The sequence below is a fragment of the Mandrillus leucophaeus genome, unplaced genomic scaffold (genome assembly GCF_000951045.1).
Source record: "Mandrillus leucophaeus isolate KB7577 unplaced genomic scaffold, Mleu.le_1.0 Scaffold673, whole genome shotgun sequence".
NCBI lineage: Eukaryota > Metazoa > Chordata > Mammalia > Primates > Cercopithecidae > Mandrillus > Mandrillus leucophaeus.
In genome coordinates this window covers 976249-994492 of record NW_012107286.1, presented here as the reverse complement: position 1 = coordinate 994492, position 18244 = coordinate 976249, and the positions used below count along the sequence as shown (strand labels likewise).

General features: G+C 36.7%; 1 protein-coding gene across 1 annotated transcript in view; it reads right to left on the bottom strand.

Annotated features, from left to right (window-relative positions):
• Positions 1-3409: 3409 nt before the first annotated feature.
• The window catches only part of GPR158 (G protein-coupled receptor 158), a 456131-nt gene continuing 441296 nt past the window's right edge, over positions 3410-18244 (bottom strand). Inside the window, exons 8-11 of the mRNA XM_012002013.1 lie at positions 16413-16551; positions 10946-11051; positions 8697-8843; positions 3410-7845 (exon numbers count right to left, since the gene is read on the bottom strand). Of these exons, the coding sequence (XP_011857403.1) occupies positions 6346-7845; positions 8697-8843; positions 10946-11051; positions 16413-16551 (1892 nt within the window). The 3' untranslated portion in view covers positions 3410-6345. The remainder of the gene's footprint in view (positions 7846-8696; positions 8844-10945; positions 11052-16412; positions 16552-18244) is intronic.

Below are 18244 nucleotides of genomic sequence, written 5' to 3'. Positions count from 1 at the left end.
GGGACGAATCTGTAGATTATTCACCATATGTGCATATTGCTATTAGTCTTTGAGATGTAAAAAGAAAAAATATTTTTCATGATCTTTTAACATCTGTACTATGTGGCAAATTTAGATGCTTTTTATATATTTTTCCAATTTCCAACAAGTGATATGTGTATATGTATTTACATATAACATATATATTTCTGTTCACACATGAAACACTTATGGTTATATGCAAGCATATTATGACTACTTCTATATAACATGAAACATATGGATAAGAAATTCTCAAGTCAACCAAATGTCCAAATAATTTGTTCAAACTCAGTGTTTCACTTCTCAGAAGCATCTGAAAGCCAAGCATCAGAATCTATTTTTATGTGGATATTTCATATAGACTTAGCCATGCTTTATTTTACAGAAAGAGTTCAAATAACTAAAAGCAAGTTCAAGTTCCTACAGCCTAATGCAATATTTCTTACTTTTTGTGACCTATGGAAATATCTTTTATAGCTCTAACAAACTGGGCCATGGCCAGAACTTTAGGCTTCTCTTTCCTTATGGTGGCAAATCAATACTAAACGTTACAAAGCTGGAGAGTTAGAATTAACATGATTCAGTCATACTGTGGGTTTTCCAGGAACTGCCAGAATTTATATGGAAGTCCAGTTAATCAACATTTTTGAAATGCTACAGCAAGTTCTCACCCAACTTCTGAATTTCTCTTTCTCTTCAGGTGTATTTTAAGCAGTGATTAGTAATCAAAAATTCCAGTTGGGCAAATATTTATTGGACTTAGGGCAAAGCACACTGCTGGAGATTAGGGATCTATAGACGAACAGAGCTCTTAATTTAGCAGATGACTCAGTGGAGTATGTAACGAAATTACAAGTCAGTGCAGTAAGAGACTTAAGCAAATTCTGAAGGCAAGCTGAGAAGAAGGAATTCATTCTGGCTTGAGGCATTAGGAAAAGTTTCATGGAGGTAACAGGGGCCTTTGTGTTCCTCCTTGGAATAGGGAAAACAAACATCCTGGGTGACCAGGGATAGTCCCAGTTTACACTGTTATCCAGGTATAATTAATTTTTTTTTAAGACAGGGTCTTGCTTTGTCACCCAGGCTGGAGTGCAGAGCCATGAACATGGCTCACTGTATCTTCAACCTCCTAGGCTCAAGGGATCCTCCTGCCTCAGCCTTCTGAGTAGCTGGGATTACAGGCACATGCCACCATGCCCAGCTAATGGTGTGTGTGTGTGTGTGTGTGTGTGTGTGTGTGTGTGTGTGTTTGTAGAGATGGGTCTTGCTATGTTGCTCAGTCTGGTCTTGAACTCCTGGTCTCAAGCAATCCTCTTACCTTGGCCTCCCAAACTGTTGGGATTACAGATGTGAGCTACAGTGCCTGGCCAGGTGTATCGTTTAATACTGCCCTTTTACTCTCAAAGGTTTTCTTTGGCCAATAAAATCTATGATCACTCCAGCATTAAGGTGTACATAACATGTTGGCAGGGAGAAGGGGAGAGAATTTGAATTGGACAAATGAGCAAACACAAAAGGCATGGAAGAATCAAACCTCTTGGTGTAGCTGGAGTAAAAACTGCATGAATCTTGTGTGCACAACAGAGGGAATTTTTTTCTTTTCTATTGCTGATTGAACTGAAATGGGAGTATGTTCTACAAGAACTGGCATGAACCTTCTATTTGCATATTTAAGTTATTTTTCTTTCTAGGAATGTGACTGTTGTGCAGCACAGGCCTCTTCCTATATTTATCCCTTATTTTCCATGTTCATTTGATCAGACAGTTTTATTTCTGGCAGTTTTCACATCACAGGCAAAGAGAGGGAAATTAAAAATCAATTCATACATTTCATTATCTGCCTTCTAGCCAGTTAACGCTGAATTAGAATACACAAGATGCTTGAACTTTGCCCTTGTACTTTCTAATAATCAAAATGTTTAAAGAGAAAACAATTCAAATTAGAAAGATTTGATTGCTGTCTTTACAACTATTCAGGAAGAAAAGATGGGATATGCTGATACAAGAAAATCTTAACTAACTTGCACTGTTTTAGGACACCAGATTTACATTATTAATTTTTATGTGATAAAGTCTATTTCTGATTTCCCTTAGGATTTTTTTTTTTTTTTAGCAGAAAGAGTCTAAATTTAGAACAAAGAAACAACAATGTATATGAAAAATAATATAGTCAGGCAGGTCAACTAGGCAAGTCCAGCAATAACTGAAAATTTTGTAAGTGGCAATGGTGTGAGCAGATGGGAAAAGATAGTTGCTATGCTTCATCCAAAGAAGGGTGCAGGGATGAGGTGGGGGACCAGCCTCCCTCCCCTTCCCTCTTGTTAGGCTTGTTTGTCTTTCTAGAGTGCTTCTGAGCTGGTAGAAACTTCAGTACACACTGCAACATGCCCCAGACGCCTTCTTTCCCAGGCCAGGTTAGTACCAAGTTTTCCCATGGCAGGAACCTGGGATCCTGTTTTTCAGCTTTTCTCATGAACAGATGATATGAGGTCTACCAGTCTTCAGAAAGGGCTTTCAAGGCTTTTGAAATTAGCCAAAATGTCAACAAACTTAGAAAAAAAATTATATTTGACAGTTATCTAAGTAACCTGATTTTTCCCATTTCACATGAGTATAATAAAATAGTAAACCCAATTGGAGATGTGATTTTGATGAAATAAACACGAATCTTTCCATCTCCTTTTTAGGCTCTCATCTTCTCTCATCATGACTCTCACACTAATCTTTTTAGCTTCCTCTAGTCTCTTCACGTTTCAGTCCATTTCAGGGCTGCTTCCAAGATGATCTAATTTTTGACTTCATTATGCCACTTTTAAAAGCTTCCCTATAGCTTCCAGTGCTCCAGGATGAAGCTGCTGTTAACTTGAAGCGTGGTGTGTAAGTCTGTGCTCAGTTCCTTCTCCAGCCTTACAACAGTTTCCCTTTGATACCTGTTTGTTGCCTTTGCAGAATTTCAGCCTGGTGAACCTGAACTCTCTAGGGAGACTTCTCTGACCTTAGTTATGCTCATCTGCCTATTATTACACCAGTGACTGGATACTCTCATGGGCCTGAGTGTTCCTGAAGGGGGGTTATCTTTGTATCATCACTTCTTAGCAGATTTCCTGGTACCGTGTGTGGAGTAAACAAGCAAACAAAAAAGGTAGCTGAGTTAGTTCCCATTCGGGAAGAGCCGTCTTAAATCAAAACCACGAATAGGTTTGCTTGCTTCCCAAATGATTACCTGTGTGTTTGAGGCCACATTTGACTAATCACATATTCCTACAGATTGGCAACATGAGGATGTATGTGCACAAGGATACTGAGCCAAACAAATATATGGAATTTCCTTTAAAGTTAGACTAAATAAATTCAGTTTTCTATAGATGAACACACAAATCCCCACAAATCACTTTCATATAAATATGTTTTATTGCAGAGAAGTTATAATTATTTACATGCTGCAACACGTCACAACATAAATTTACCAAATATTTCATGGTGGGATGCTGTAGGTTTCAGATAATAGTTTTAGGAGAACCACAGATTAAGTGAAGAGACTTACAGCTTTATTGACTCTACGACTCTCAGTTGCTAAATGCTAGACGTCAAAAGGCAGTGTTTTTTCAGTCCTACCTGTCATAACTTGCATGCAGAAACCTAAGAAGCAAATACAAGAGAACTGTCGAGTTTCAAATCCATATTGCCACCAAAGTTTACAATGGGTTGAGTTATACTTCATGTCGTAAAGCATTTAATTCTTGCATAAAATATACAATTCTATTAAGATTGGTATAAATCTACGTATTTATAAACCCTGGCTTAAAAACAAGGACAGGATGCAGCCTGCACATGCATTGAGAAGGACAACCTAGCAAATGTTTGCGACCTTAAAAGTGTTTATTCACTTTCTGTGGTTATCAATCTGGAACAATAACCTCCTGACTTGTAAATTTCAACTTCTCTTGTTGATAATGGCAATGAAACTCTCAGAAAGACTCTAGGCACTCTCACTGATTTATGCTGGTGGAGAATAATCTATGAACTATAGAATGTCGCTAACGTATAATTTGGCAAGTCTTCTTAAGTCACATCTCTAGCAGGATCAATCCTGAAGTGCAATAGAAAGTCACTGATGCTTGACCGCATATTTCTCAAGAAATGAATCAAGTGCTAACAAATTTCGGACATAAATGAAACAAGTATGTGGGTCTAGGAACTTCCAACCCAATTCACAAAGATTCCTTAAAGGAGGTCACCAAGCATATAGGCCCTTCATTGAAAAGGAAGAGATCAAAGAAGTAAATGGTGTAAAGACACAAAAATAGAATTTCTATATCTTTTCAAACTGACCCCACCAACCTGAGTAATGCATAAAGCCAGCAAATGGGTGAGGAAGATTTGTGCACAGCTTTGCAAAACAGTGAAGTGCTTGCTTACTCCTGAATAAAAAAATCACTGAGAAAAATTTGACGATGAATATGGAGAATTCTGTTTTTACCTTCCACTGAAAATAATACTAAGAACAGCCCTATATCCACCCTCTGATTCTGTTTCTCCATCTTTTATCACCCTAGCATGTCCTCCTTGCTGCTTGTGACATAAACAAATAGTCATTTGTGCTGGGAGTGTCCTGGCCAAATAAGCAGTTGATACTTCGGTGTTTACAGGGAGAAAAAGGGAAGTCTCAGTTCTATTTCTGAGTGATTCTTTGAGACCGAGCTTTGGAATCTCATTGCATGATCATATCGGTAGGGCTAAGTCGGCAGCTTAGGATTCCCATGCCAAGAGATCAGTGTGGAATGCAATAAGCTTTATAAAATATGCTTTGGGGGCTGCTTTGCCTTGCAAATAGACCTTACATGTTACATTTTGAGCAAGTGGCTCACAATGGCAATTTGCAGGACTTAGACATTTTCCAGTGCTTGGGAGAATTAAGATTCCATACCACCTTATAGGCTTTGAATAAATAAGGTTATAAAACCTCTTTGGGATTTGAGCCCAGCAAATTCTACCTCTAGCTGAAGCAATGAATAAGAGTTTACGAGAATAAATAGTTTAAGGTATTTTAAAATACTGTATTTCCAGTGCACATAATAAAAATATATCCATACAACGATCTTGATGCTACCATAATTTTTTGCTTTAAAAAAATAATCCCTTGAAAGTGCTATCAGGAGCTACCTGTGTTTTTTTGAAAGGCAAACTTCCCGGGTCTGTAGTACTGCTATACTTCTCATGTCATCCCTAGAGTCTTCCCTTTCCAAAGGTAATAATAATGCACAGTATATTTTTCTCACTCTTAGCTTCTTCCTTAGGAAATGCTGCTAAGTATGAAATACTGAAAGAGTTAAAAGGGACAATTAATTGGAATGAAGGTGTTATCTATCTCTGACTGAATAAACAATGGATAAGTTGTCCTTAACTTGTTGAGACATATGACTAAGTAGGACCACTTGATCTCCAATATTAATAAAGCTTCTGAGTCCTAACAAGAAGTGCAAAACAAGTAACTCAACTTGTATAAAAAACCCTGATTAAGACAGTATAACAAACCATGATGTGAAATAATAGAGTCAAATTCAAAGTCACAATATATAAACCACAGCCAAAACTGAAAGTTTTTATAGTAACAGTGATGGCTTCCGAAGCCAGAGAAAGCTTACTGTACTTCAAGAATCAACTAAAGTTGATAGATAGCAGGTATTCTGTAAGGTGCAATAACAATTGAGTAGCTGCAGATTGCATAAATGTGTTGTGTCACATAATACCAAAGTTATTTGCAAAAATTATACAATCTGGAATGCTTGAATATGAGACACAACAATGTACTGAAACATACATTGATAAGAAAATGAAAGCAATCATTAATATAAAAGAGATTTTTGGGATGCATTAAATTAGCAGTGCTATCAAGGTTAAATAGGTAAAGTAAGTTCTTCTCGGTCAGCTACTTAGAATTTCAGTTATATACGTTTATACCTTTTCCTTCTTTGCAAATCTGGTACATCTTCTGTGCCTCCTGGTTTACCTGGCCTAGGATCTTCAAAGTCCCATGGGTACATATTGATCAGGGCAGACATCGTGGGCTATTTTCCTTAAACATGCTGAAATGGAAAGATTTTCCTAGTGTTACCAGGGGAAGGACTTTCTTGACCAAAGTCTGACTTCATTATGACATTGTTGCTCTTGCCCCCCAGGTCCTCTTCTACCCATACTTCTGACTTCACCTCACCATCCGTCATGTTTTCCTCGATTGACAAATTCTTGGGAATTTTTGATTCTTATATCTTCTGTCTTTATCCAATCCGGGGTTCCCTCCTTTTCCTCTTCTTCCTGGGGATGCTACACTTTAAAAGTATCCCAGACCTCTTCTTTCCGAGGCCCTGCTATCTTACTTGCACTTAGAGCAGAAGAAGCAGGTAAAGCTACACTTCTTCCAGCATTTGGTTGAGCTGGGGTCTCAAACTCCCAAGGGCACACCTCTGCTCGTGACATTAAAGGTTGCTGGAAGTTATTACTTGAGTTATAGGAGCCACGCACATTCTCCTCAGAAGATGTCTTTTTTTCCTGGTGTCCTATTTGGTTGAGATGTTCATTCTCTGTTTTTGATGCTACAGCTTTGGGGGGCAGTTCTTCACTCTGCCCAGCACACACTTTGGCTGCATGAGGCTGACCTCCGTTCTCCTCTTTTGCCCTCTCTGGGAGAACTGGAGTCTTGGAAATGAAATGCTTCTCATCTTCCAAAATGGACTGGCCTTGGCTCCCCCAAAGGCATACTTCAGCCTTATCTGTGCGCTTCTGATTGGATTGCTGACAAACTTCAGCTGCCTTAGGCTTGTGGTGAGATTTCTCCTTTAAGGAAAAAGTGGAGTTTTTCTCCATTTCAGAAGCCACAATAGATACATGCTTTTGAACTTTTGATTCTGAAGGCACAGGACCAGGGGTCAGGTCATAAACCTCCCAAGGACACACCTCCCCAATGTCAAAGTTGTCCTTCATCTGGGTGGCGCCTGGGTTCAGGTCAGAATTGGCAGTGGTGGGGTTGACCCTTTGTTGTTTCATAATCCCAGATTTCTGAGGCTTTCTTGGCTCCTCCGCAGGATTTGAGTTTTGGGGGGTAGGATCTTTAGTCTCTGTGTTATCAGAATTTGAGTGATTTCTGTTTGTCTCTTTATCTTTTGGCAGAGGTTTCTGGGATTTAGCACTTTCTTCCACGCCTGCTGTTTGGGTTTTCCCAGCTAATCCAAGAGTCTTCTCCTTGGCACTTGCTATGACACTGAGAGACTTCTGTAACACTGACGTTCGTGGGTGTCCAGGCTTCTTCTCTGAGCTGAGGTTGTGAGCGCTTGCTGACTTGCACACCAACGGCACCGACTCCGTGGACTCAGCCTCGCTGTCTTCTTTTAGTTTTTGTGTCAGTTTCTTACTCGACAGGGATTCCAGTGTGGAATTTTCTGTCACTTCCTCCTCTTGGCTTTCTGTGGGTAGGCTACTGGACTCTTCCGTTTGGTCTCTCACGTGGTCATAAGTGCTGTGCGATTTCTTGAGTGAGAAGACTCGGTTTTTCAGGTTCTCCTCCTTGGATTTCCCTGTGTTCCCTGAAGACTCCGGGGGGTTCTTCCTGATGAGGGCAGTGCCTTTGGCTGTGCCATGGTCGGTGCCCTCCTTGTCCTCTTTAGAGCACTGCCGGCTGACTGTCTCTGGGATCTCGGTAATGCGTCTCATGATGGAACGACCTAGGCCCTTCTTTGAGCACCGCTTTTTCTGGAGGTGAGGGTTGTTTGTAATCATCTTCTTTCTTTTATATATTTCCAGTTGGGCATAGAGTTTTTTCAGCTCATCCTGCCAGAACAAAAGCAAATTCAAAGAAGTGTAGAATTTAGTGTTTCGCCATAGAAGATCACTAGAATTCAGTAAACTTGGGCTCTTTAGGGCAACTGCTCTACAGCTTTCTCTGGCATATGTACTTGTCGATTTTCTCCCCATTTATACTTTCTGATTCTTTTGTGTTTTGTTTCACATAAAGCGTGGACCTTAAGACATGAACTCATGTATTCTAACCTTGCATTAAGGAGCAAGCACTTTGCACATTCAAGTTGTGTGGACCAGACTGAGCCTGGACCAGCACAAAACACAGCATGTTGTTTATAGGTGAACCATATCCCTGAGTAGTATTGGAAGCATCATGTAGCCATTGATAAAGTTACATGTGATGTTAGATTAGGCTTAGAGGGTAACAGTCCTTTGACTGCTAAAAACATCTGCTTCCTTCAGACGCTGATATGTTGTTGTAGATTATTTTAAATAATCCAGGCTCTCCTCTCTGCTCCACAGATCTATCCTACCTTTCCCTAAGCAAGATGTCATAAACATGTATTATGGAACATGTCTAATCAGTTCATCACTCTGAATACCAATAAGTCAGTTAAGACTCCTGAGGTTGACCAGGCTACTTATAAAAGCTGAAATGGCCTGTGCATTCTAATTTATACTATGGTTCATATATTTCAGAACTGGATTAACTCTGCATTTGACATCTTCAGTTCATACCCAAACACATTCCCTCTTTCTGAGACATACATGCACAAACATGAATGCACATGCATGCACACACCCCCCACCAACCCACAGATGCCTGCCTGTATAAATAAGGCTAATCTGAAATAGGAAGAAAGATAGAGTACTGGCATTACCCGAATGTCCTCTGGATCCAAGCTGTGCTCACTCCAGGCTGAATTGATACTGCTGTTCAGGTAGGATCCAGATCGGCCCATGTCTAGCTCATCCTCATATGCTTCTGTAGCAATATCATCTCGAGGGTTATTGCTTGAATGTGAAAACTGAAACAGAAATTCAGTATGAGCTGTAGAACCTAGCTCCCTGTAAGACATTGCATATATATATGCATGCAGCAGTCTCAAACTCCTGGGCTGAAGCCATCCTCCTGCTCCAACCTCCCTGGTAAACTGAATCTTTACTCTTCTACATTTGTTTGTGAGACCCACAGATGCCATGAACTAAAGGCCACAAATCATGAGTTCCTGCCCTCATAGAGTTCCTGCCCTCCAAAATATCATATGCCACTGGTTACACCACCTGGAGGTCATTTATAAAAATGAAATTGTTTTTTCTTGTTTTCAAAGTCTTGGAGACAATTATGGGTTTAAGAAATAATGTCATTTGTCATATATTGTCCATTTCCTGCTTTATTATTTTTCCTTGGCACTTATCTCTATCTAAAATACTGTTTTAAATACCTTATTTGTCTGTCCCCCCCTCCCCCTCTCCCCTTCTCCAGAATATAAGTACCGTGAGAATACAGGTTTTTATCTGTTCATTTCTCTTATTCTAAGGATATATAACAATGCCTAGCAATGCCCCTGTATAATATTTTAACATTCTTTTTATTGAGATAAAATTCACATACATACTACAAAAATTATAACTTTAAAGTGTACATGTCAGTTCTTGTTGTTACATTCATGAGGTTGTGCAACCATCACCATTATTTAATTCCAGAATAGTTTTGGAATATTCATCTCAAAAAGAAACCTTGAATCCATTAAGCAATCACTTCTATTCATCCTTCCCCCAGCCTGTGACAAACACTAATCTACTTTCTGTTTCTATAGATCTGCCCATTCTGGACATTTCACATAAATGGAATCATGCAGTGTGTGGCATTTTGTGTCTGGCTTTTGCACTTCTTATTGTTGTAACATGTGCCAGAACTTCATTCCTTTTTACTGACAAATAATATTCCATCATATGGATATACCACATGTTGTTTATACATTTATCAGTCGGTAAACATTTGGGTTGTTCCTACTTTTTGTGTATTATGAATAACACTGCTATGAACATTCATGTACAAGTGTTTTGTATGAATAGATGTTTTCATTCCTCTTTGGAACTCAGTAACAATTTATTAAATAATCTCAGTATACCTCCATCCATCTAAAAAAAAGTGTAATCGTATTATGCAAAGTATTAAAATAGTTAAGATAATCTATACAAATACTTGTGTCTAGTTGATGTAATTCAAGTATAGGTATCTTGTTCTGTTTTTACAATGGTTTAGCCTTTTCAATCAGGCTGAATCTCAATGCTTTGGTTAACTGCGAGAGTTGAGGAAAAGCCTGGAATGAAAGATGAGAAATCACAATTCTGGTTTCAGTTGTGCTAACACTGTATTTTGTGGCACTGAAAAGATACACAGTGTTCTACTATTGTGTTTATGTATAAAAGAGGAAAATAATAACAATGCTATAATTCGTATAATACATTCCCCCCACTGAAAAAAACTCCAATATCATTTTATTTTATTCCAGGAAGCCTTACTATTACATCATAAAAAAAAAAAAATCAAAAGTCCTGGCTACTGTCATAACACACAGCCAGTTTCTGGGGAGAGCCATGAGTCCAGAATCCCTGCATTCTGAGTCCTGGCTCATTTTTCCTCATTTCATGGTGCTGCCTGGATAAGTCTGTCAGTGTCTATCATTAAGGAGATTCCTCTATATATAATAATTTATTTCCATATACATAAAAAATTATTTGAATGTTTCAAACACAAGATTTCTCTGGATATGAATCCAAACAAGAGGATTCTTAGAATAGGAGGGTTCTTTTAAAAAATGATCTTGATGTTACAGCTAGAATGAGCCCATAATAATTAAAACATATTGGACATCAATATATTTGGAAAAAGACTCAAACAGATGATGGGTTTTTGTACAAACAAAGGCATTTAAAAAGTAAGAAGTTTCCAAAATTCGAAAAGAAAACAGACAGCCAGTTTCCTGAGGAGGGAGCTTTAAAACTGTTTTAAATGTTAAGCAAATTTCCATACCTCCCTTTGCCTACAGGATAAACAACTCCATGTTCATTTAAAATAAGTTTTGCAAAAAAAAAAAAAAAAAAAGTAATATCAGAAGAATACCTTTGGAATCAAAAGCAACCCGATGGTGACTGTCACAGTCAAATGAGTATGTGCAAAATACAGCATCAACATCCAATCAGACTGAAGTCTCGAGGCAAGAACAAATCTGAAATGAGAATTCATTGAGTTTAACAATCCAAGATTAAGATTCTACTTAAAACACTAGGATTACTTGGAAACTCTTTTTTCCTCATTGTATTAAAAAAAGAAAGAGGAAATTGTATTACTGTTTCTATGGCATATATTTTCATCTCAGAAGAATAAAGTCTAAGCTTAATTTGATGCATAAGATATGAACCCTTTATTATTTATGATTTTAGATTAACAACAGTAAGAAAGGCAGCATAATTCCCAAGATTATTATTTTGTATGCAAAGTGGCCTCTGAAAATCAAAGTGGAAATATATGTAAATTCAAGAGAGGAGTAGACTACAAACTTATAATACAAATTTGCAGAGTTATGAGTTCTAATGTTCTCAGAACTCATAATTTGCCTACAAAACATCAATGTTTAAAAAGAGTTATAATTAAGAAAAAAGGTGGACAATTATCTTTGTGACTAATCCAACGATTCAAATGATAAAACAATGAATAAAACCACTTAATGAAACATACTAATGGTTTATAAAATGTACCCTTTAAAATAAATTGTTCCAAATTATCAAACTGTCTAAAATTTAAAATGCAGTATTTAAAAATCTTATCTTACTGAGAAATTTATAAAGTTGTGTTCCAGTATGCCTCTGCAGGAAAAATGGTGAGAAATTCAGTACTAAGGTTTACTCTAGTAATTTGGGAATATTTTCATAGATTAATAGGTGTATGTACACAGTTCATGTTTTAAGGATTCACCGTTACGCAGAAACCAGGGGTTGCTTTTATAAAGGTCTTATCCATTCTTTATCCATGAAGGCAAAATATGACATTTTGCCACTTGAAATCAGAGAATTACAATTTTGTTTTACATCATCAAATTTGCAAAGTTAACATCCTAAGAAAATGCCCATATTATAATCACAAAACAAACATATATTAATGGCTAAAATGGGAAGAAACTAACTTTTATATCTTCATTCTACCATATTAATGACAAATTTACTAAGTAAATTATCATTAATGTTTAAAATTGTCATCAAGAGGATTTCTTTCTCATTTTCACCTCCATGCTGCTCCCTTAAGGATATCAAGCTAAAATGGAAGCTCAGGAGTTACCCAAAATGGAGAATTGTTTTCCCTTGTGTCTAGAGATGCAAACCAAATAGGCTTGTAACATACATAAAGTATAGGGCACTCATCACAATAGCTCACATTTCATTAAATAGGGATAGGGCTTTCTGGCTAACCATCTTCTCTAACTTCTTTGTGAGAAAAGTGTGACCTTACACATACCTTGAATATGACTGCAAAACTGAACCAGTTTTGACAAAAGTTTCTGAAAAGACTTTTGACACAGTCTGTTTTCCTGGGTCAGGTTTTTTGTTTGTTTGTTTTTTTGTTTTAAGCATTGAAATACGATCATTATACTCAGTAATAAGTAACAGTCGCTGAGGCATATAAGGGATATAACACTCTGGAAAAATAATGCAAATACAGTCTGTTGGGGGTCATTCCAGTATTGGAGCAGAAAGTTACATTAAAGGAGACAAATTCATAAAAGGATCCTCATGCACTGAGAATTCCATCTTAAATGCAAACCAAATACACTTTAAGCTAGCATGACAATATCTAGAAGGACAAATGCTTGCACATAATTTAAAATACTGAACCTTCAAAAAACCACCAACCGTTAAATATACAGACATCACTCCCAAATTAATCAGTTTTAAATTACTGCCATGTTTTTAAGGTTGTAATTCCGACTAGAAATATTTTGAGAAAAACTGGGTTTTGCGGTAATTTTAAAGCTTTATTTTTTCAAGAGTATTTCATCTTTTAAAAAATAGGTCTAAAAGCCAGGAGCATAAAATATTTGAAAATTGAGGTTAAAAATAAACACACTTTTAAAAGTCTTGTACTTTCTCACAGGTTTGCTTTATGCTTAGCACTAAAAATAATAAGGGATTATAACAGGCTAGGTAAAGCGCCTCTGCGTTATTTATACTTTTAGACTTAATTCTTTGTTATTAGTCTATTTTTGTGCAATTTGACAATTTGGTATGAATGAAGGTAAATCTATATATAATGTGTGGTCATAGTTTTTAACTTATATATGTGTATATACATATATACATACAAACAATTTTATATTTTAAGCATATAAGAAAGAACACATGCTATATTGATAGAGAATATATTTTTCAATGTTGGAAGTCTTACATTATTCCATTCAAGAAAAAAATTACCAAGATGGATATAGCTGATTTAAATTATTATGTTATTGCTGCTTATTCTTGGACTTTAAAAATATTTGAACCATCACATATATAAATTCAGTCCATATGTAAATAAGACATTGTACATACTTGATTTATTATTGCCTGTTACTTTTTCCCTATCAATTCCCTCAAAATCAGGGTTATGCAGATTTACTGTGTTAAACTATAATTCCATTCCTTCATCCTTTAGAGACATATAAATTAAATTTCTGAGAGTAGCTAATATATGCTATGATTCTTTATAGTCAATGTACCACAGACTGATCCAATCTAGTCTAGGCAGAAAGATATAGTAGGTCAAATTTGGAACTTAAAACATAGGGCTTCTTCAGGTTTATTTAAGCTTGCTAAAAAATCAAAGCCTATCGAGCTAGTTACTGCTACCAATGGAAGTTCTCACTTTTCAAAAATAACAAGGGTCCACACAGTTGTCTGTAAGAAAATTGATCTTGCAAGTACGTCATGTCTACTCAACACCAAATTTACTAGGTTCAACATGGAGCATTCAATCAGAGCATGTGTCTGTAAGAACCAAGCTCATGTTCATGTGATTCCGGCTGGGCCAGTGGGTTGCTTAGGGCTCTGTAGGAAAGATTTAAAGCAAAGTAGTAAAGCTGTTTTCAATCAGTATTTAACGTGTACTTCCTGTCACCTTGAATCAGTAGTAAAACAGTATTTTCTGAAGTGGGGATGCTGTTATCAAATGTCAAGTGAGGTTTAGGGGGATTCCATGGTCAATTAAGTTTGCAAAATGCTAGTTAAATAGGTTTTCTTGCAGCAGGACTTCTCAGCATGCTAACTTGCATAGTGACACTGAAAAGGAGACTATAAAGTGCAATGTATCATAAATATGCAAACACACATAAACATCTAAAAGTGATATACTAAGATGTCAACAGTGATTATCTTTGGGTAGTGTGATTGGGGAGTTTACTTTTTTCTTTATCGTTTTACGATTTTTCTTTAACAAACATCTGTTTTTTTTCTGAGATGGAGTCTTGCTCTGTCACCCATGCTGGAGTGCAGTGGCACAATCTCCACTCACCACAACCTCCGCCTCCTGGGTTCATGCCATTCTCCTGCCTCAGCCTCCCAAGTAGCTGAGACTACCAGCGCCCGCCACCACGCCCGACTAATTTTTTGTATTTTTAGTAGAGACAGGGTTTCACCATGTTAGCCAGGATGGTCTTGATTTCCTGACCTCGTGATCCATCCACCTCAGCCTCCCAAAGTGCTGGGATTACAGGCGTGAGCCACTGTGCTCAGCCTAAACTTTTAAAAGATTCATTTAAGGATAGTTTACCACGCCTACTCCTGAAAGAACCTGGGTCAGTTTAGAGTTTGACATCTATTGAGAAAAGAAATTTAATGATGAGAACTGAACAGAGTCAGCTTTAAGGAATAAAAGGATATTTAGATATTAAACCTGTAAACAGATTTAAGTACTTGGACAATTTCTTTCTAAAAAAAATCCAGCAGTTTATTAAAAGGCTGGTGGACAATCTTCTGCACTACATAAGCACACTTTGACCATAGAAGACATTTAAACTCATCTCTGAGACGCCGCCTTACTGGTTTATAACTCTTTAGTTGATTTGTTAACATTTAACTTGTAACTGGTTGCAGAAAAGCATGTTTGTTGTATCATGAAATACTCTGCAAATAAGCAAAAAAGTAGCTTTTCTTGGAAGAAAGTCTGGGGAAAATGGCAAGGCTGATTGAGCTCTGGCATCAGGAGGAGACGTTCTATGGCACTCAAGATACTGTCGACTGAGGGCATCCTCTCTTAGGTCCTGAAACTCCAGTCTGAGTAGCTGAAAAACCATTTCTTACTTTGCTTATTTAAAATCTTATATTTCCATTGTTATCTTTCCTTCCTTTTCTAACGTCTTTCTTTCTCCTCTCTCTTGAGAGAGAGGGCAGGACAAAGCAAAGAGGCCAGTTCTCTAGATTCCTGGCCTCTTGATGGAGTTTCCAGTGTTGTCAGACCACAGATACCTCCTTTTCTTATTTAAGAGTTTTAAAAGTGTAGGCAGTAACTGTGGTCCACTGCTGTCTGGCAATGTCTCTTTCTAATGATGCAAGAGCACATCTTCTGATTGTTGACTAAACTCAGAGAGGATAGGCATCCTACAGAACTCCCCCAGGCCCACAGCCTCCTCCTCCCACCCCCTCTTCCATTCTCACTGATCTCCAGGAGAGTCTGAAGGCCAAAAATGGAACAGAAACCAAAGAAAGGGGATTTGTCTCTGAGTCCAGAGACAAATATTCAACATTTCTAATTTTCTTAAGTGTGTCCTGACTTTCCATATCTGTCAAGCAATTGAATGACATCTTTTTGTTGCTTTTTAAATGACAGAATTCCTTCTTACAGTTCTGCCCTGAGAATTTCATTTCATTTTCAAATATGAATCAGGGACACATTTTCAGAAGATAAGTCATATATGTTTCATTTTGTTCACTTCATGATAAGCCACTGTCTTCCTCCTCTGTTCTCGTCTGCTAAAGAGAAACCTGGGATGATCACAAAATAGAGGACCAAGCTATATATTCTTATCCCAGAAATTCATTACTAGAATGTGTGACAGTGACAAAGCCCATTGCACATGATAATCTAGTCATCAGATTGAAGTAGTTTTTGTGTTTTGAATTCCACAGAATTCATACATATAAGTTGTCTATATGAATACTGAGATTTTGAAAATAAACCAGCCCATTAAACACGAATGAAAACATAGATGAGTTAACTGTATCTGCTTTACAATGTATGCACATACTGCATTATATCTTCATAACGAAAAGTGCTACATATTATAAACAATACTCCATTATACTTCCATAAGTGGCTTAAGATAGTACAATAACATTGAGTTAACCTTCAAAATAGAAGGCAATAAACAACACAGCAGAAGGAACTAACAACAGCTTTAAAAACAAACTATTCATTTTCCATATCTATAAAAGAAATTAGTCAACTTATAAAATGCTATCTTTCCTAAGTCTTTCTATTATGCATCTTATCTAATTTTGCTATTTAAAATGCAACATATCAGAAAAATAAAAGGTATTTACTAGCTCTACAGATCACTTGCCTAATTGTATGGAATATAGCAGAGATGATGAGCTCATTGTGAACTGCAACAGCCATATAGCGGGGCTCATGGAATGCCGATGGGACTGTCCGCACTGCATAGCAGAGATAAACACCCCACAAGAGGAATAAAAATTCAGCTGTGAAAATAACAAACAAACAATTTTCATCAGTTTTACAGGTGAAGAAAAAATAAAATTATAATTCTTTAGCATGCATTTTGTCTATTATTAAACGTAAGTTTTTTAGAAATAGATGGGTTAGAAAGTCTTATTCACATATAAATACAAATGCCATATATTAAATTTCATTCAGTTTATTGAATATTTTTCAAAGGTATACTTTGTTGTTATTGCATTTCATTTAAATGTATACTTTGTTGTAATAGCATTCAGAATCTTCTAATTTTTTGCTAATATCTTGCTTTTTCCTAAAACCATTATAAAATAGATTTTCATATCCCCAGCCTAAGTTTAGGATGCTCGTGGAACACTCAGGTCACAATAAAGTTACTAAGGCAACAACAACAAAATTTTAGAACATGTGTACACGCAGCTTCTAGAAATTTAAGTTCTAACTGCACTAAGCCCAGTACAAGTAAAGATACCATTGCCAGCTATGTGAGAACACAGGTTGCTAAACATTCAGTGGCATATTTTATAAATAAAACCTTGTTTTGTCACACACGACAGAAATCATGTCTTCTGTGGGTTGAGTGTGGAAAGGTTTAGTAAAATTCACAATCGCCTTGTTTGATCACTGAAGTCAGAAGAGACGAGCACAGTGTAGCAGCTAAGAATGAGGACTTCAGCACCATGTTACACATAATCCTAACTCTGGCTCTATCCTTAAATAACTTTGCACAATCTTAGACAATTTACTTAACCTCTCTGGTCAATTTCTTCATCTGGAAAATGAGGATAATAAAAGTATGTATTTCATGTGATTATGTGCTAATTAAATCAAATAATGCATATAAAGCACTTAACATAGTTTCTGACATGTAGTAATTGTTAAATAAATGTTTTTTATTATTAAACGTTTCATTTGACACTTTTCCCAAACTAAATATTGCTATTTCATCTCATTTTGAGTGATAATCTATACAACCCATTTTATCTGTCTTAGTGATATGAACTTTCTGGAAGATAATGTCTAATAAGAAAGTTCTAATTTGGAGAAAACATTTCATCAAATGCATTATCTAGATGGAACTTTCTTGTCAACAGAAACACTGATATCCACTCAAATCATGGATCATCCATTCAAAAACCAAGGTGTTTTCCTTGCCAAAGTTTCAGCATATTTCAATCAGCATTTAAACAGTAGGTAGGGCCTTAATTATTCAAAATCCCTTAAATAAACAAATGTCTCAGGAGCTACTCTAAAACCCTGATGTAGCCAGAAGACAAAGAAAAAAATTAATGTCACTCCAAACTCTCCATGAGATCTAGTGTAGGTCTGTCTTATTCAGCATGGTGGACTTTGGCCATACTATGAATGTTTCCAGCCAAGTTTTATTGGATCGAGAAAAGGGAATCGGGTAACTCTGAGATTTTCTCTTTTTTTCCGTTTTTTTTTTTTTTTTTTTTTTTCTTTTTTTTTTTTTTTTTGAGACCTTTTTTTTTTTTTATCGCTCAGGCTGGAATGTAAAGACTTTTTTTTTTTTAATTATACTTTAAGTTCTAGGGTACATGTGCACAACATGCAGGTTTGTTACATATGTATACATGTGCCCTGTTGGTGTGCTGCACCCATTAACTTGTCATTTACATTAGGTATATCTCCTAATGCTATCCCTCCCCACTACCCCCACCCCACAACAGGCCCCAG